This window comes from Chiloscyllium plagiosum, chromosome 32, assembly GCF_004010195.1.
Source record: "Chiloscyllium plagiosum isolate BGI_BamShark_2017 chromosome 32, ASM401019v2, whole genome shotgun sequence".
Classification (NCBI taxonomy): Eukaryota; Metazoa; Chordata; class Chondrichthyes; order Orectolobiformes; family Hemiscylliidae; genus Chiloscyllium; species Chiloscyllium plagiosum.
The window spans coordinates 38,835,774-38,838,271 of NC_057741.1; the positions used below are offsets into that span (position 1 = coordinate 38,835,774).

Below are 2,498 nucleotides of genomic sequence, written 5' to 3' on the forward strand. Positions count from 1 at the left end.
CCACTACTGCGGACAGCTGAAACTGACAACCGGGAGCGGCAGGGACAGGCCACTATAAATGTCGGAGGAAACACCACAGAAGCGCTTCACAGGAGGCTCCCAAGCACTGAGGATGTCACCTAGACAGGGGACGAAACGTTTGCAACAAAAACTTCCAGCTTGGCGAACAGAACCACAGCAATGAGCACCCGAGCTACAAATCTTCTCACAAACTTTGAATCTCTCAGAGCAGGTATGCAAACTATGTTAAGAGTAATGCTCATGATATCATCATCACATCAGGACCTGTGACTTGAGCCTAGAAAAGTCTCAGTCTCCATCTTAATGCAGGCACTGGCAGCATGACATAATGAGGGAAGTGGACACGGTTACTCAGTGCTAGCCCAGACACAGCCATTCCTGTGATTGCAACATGCAAATATCAGAGGCTGGGATAACCAGCTACTGTAGCTCCCAGTACAATGTGATTCAGGTCAGGCCTGAGGTTACGGGAGCTAACATAACCATTACCTCATTGGGTCTGAATACCCTGGTTAAAAAAAATCCTCACCTCCTTTACAGCAGATTGTCAGAATAGATCAGTTCAGCTCCTCTTCCTCAAATAAGAGGGTCCCTTTACAGCACCCAAAAGGCTAGAAGCATCATCTGAAAGGCAACACTTCCAACAGAGATGTGTATCCTCGAGAACTTTCAACCTTTCACTAAATCATCCCACAACTTCCTTATTTTGGAGTTGTGAGGGATATTGGTAAGGTGATATATATCACTCATCCCTAATCACCCCAAAAGCTACCCCTTTTAGCTGTGATGCGCTGCTGTTGGCTGGAGTATAATGGGTTAATTACATCATTAATCTAATAACAGCCACTGAGCACGTGCAGTGAGGAGCTCGACCACAGTGATGTCAGATGGCATAGAACTGGAGTTCGAGGCTGCTGAGTTGCTGAAGATGTCTTCTCCTCCCCCACATAGTCCTGTTTAATAATGTCAGTTCATGTTCACTCATATGGTCATAAATCTCACTGTTTCTACAGCCCCTCCTCTGGTATTGAGTGACTCTATGACTTTATCTCCAATTACTGTCAGAATGCTGAACAAATCTCCAACGACAAGACTTCCCCTAAAATAAAGAGCTTGGCAGCTCGCTAACTAACAGAGGAAGCAGTAAGATAATATACAGCTAATGCTCTTATTGGCATGCAGTAGTTTCTAAACTTCTTCAATCCCACAAAGCCTCATCCAATTAACCTTCAAACTGACCTGAGCTCTGAAGAACTAACCCATGCCAACCCCAGCCTTGTGTTGACCTGGTGTGGCAATTAAAGGGTCCTACAACAAGGAGTAAACAGGCCAACAACCAATACAATCGCTCCAACACTGGCCATCATTGGCTGCTGCTGGGTCTCAGTCCTAGAGATCTTTTCCTGACACCACGCAGAACTGCAGTGGTTCAACGTCAAGCATGACCACCTTCTCAAATACCTCGGGACAGGCACGGCTGCTCAGTGGCTAGCACTGCTGCCTCACAGCGCCAGGACCTGGGTTCGATTCCACCCTCGGGCGCCTGTCTGGTGGGGTTTGCACATTCCCCTCGTGTCTGCGTGGGTTTCCTCCCACAATCCAAAGATGTGCAGATTAGGGTGGATTGACCATGCTAAATTGCCCATAGTGTCCAAGGATGTGCAGGCCAAATGGGTTCGCAATGGGAAATGTGGGGTTAAAGGAATAGGGTAGGGCGCTGAGACTGGGTGGGATACTCTTTGGAGGCTCCTGTAGACTCAATGGACCAAATGACACTGTAAGGATTCTATAATTCTCAAGGGAATCAAGTGGATAGGCAATAAATGGTGTCTTTTCCAAATGATGCCCAAATTTAAAAAGTGGAGATATATTTCAGTGTGTGGTTGAAAGACAAGTTTGGAGTCTGTAGTTAAATGAATCATCTCTGTGTGTCACTCTACAATAACCTGAGTGAGGTCACCCTTACCTGGCTCAGGTGGGAGGCATGCACATCCAAACAGAGTGATGTAATCCTCTTTGAAGTCTGTGTTGATTGGGTAGTGGTGAGACAGCTTAAACATCTTCTTGAAGGCATCGTAGATGAAGATGAAGCTGATGAGTGATGAGAAGCCTTCCTCAGTGAAGCGAGTGAAGTAACGCACCAGGAAACTTGCATCAGTGGCAACGAGAATGAGACAGAGGAAGGACGACCACAAACCGATCCAGAGACGGAACTCAAGGTAGTCAAAGCTATTGTCTCTGAAAGAGATTAAGATGAGTGAATGTCTTCGATTGGCTCAAAGGATTCAAAATGGTGAAACAGTAAGGTGCCCCTAAATGATTCCCTGTTAATGAACCTCACAAGTTGTATAAGTCAGCATGATGGTGCTGATGCAGTCCGTGACAATCAGGAGTGTCAAGTGTATGTGCAGGAGACAGGGGACAAGGGGCGGGGGCAGAGGGCAGGGGACAGGAGGCAGGGGCAGGGTCCGGGGGTA

The 2,498-nt window shown here is 47.0% G+C and overlaps 1 protein-coding gene across 4 annotated transcripts in view; it reads right to left on the reverse strand.

Annotated features, from left to right (window-relative positions):
* Positions 1-2,498, reverse strand: part of LOC122539523 (electrogenic sodium bicarbonate cotransporter 1-like) — a 178,796-nt gene that overhangs the window by 83,162 nt on the left and 93,136 nt on the right. For all 4 annotated transcript variants that reach the window (XM_043674469.1, XM_043674471.1, XM_043674472.1 and 1 more), the window contains exon 13: positions 1,988-2,259. In XM_043674469.1, the coding sequence (XP_043530404.1) occupies positions 1,988-2,259 (272 nt within the window). The remainder of the gene's footprint in view (positions 1-1,987; positions 2,260-2,498) is intronic.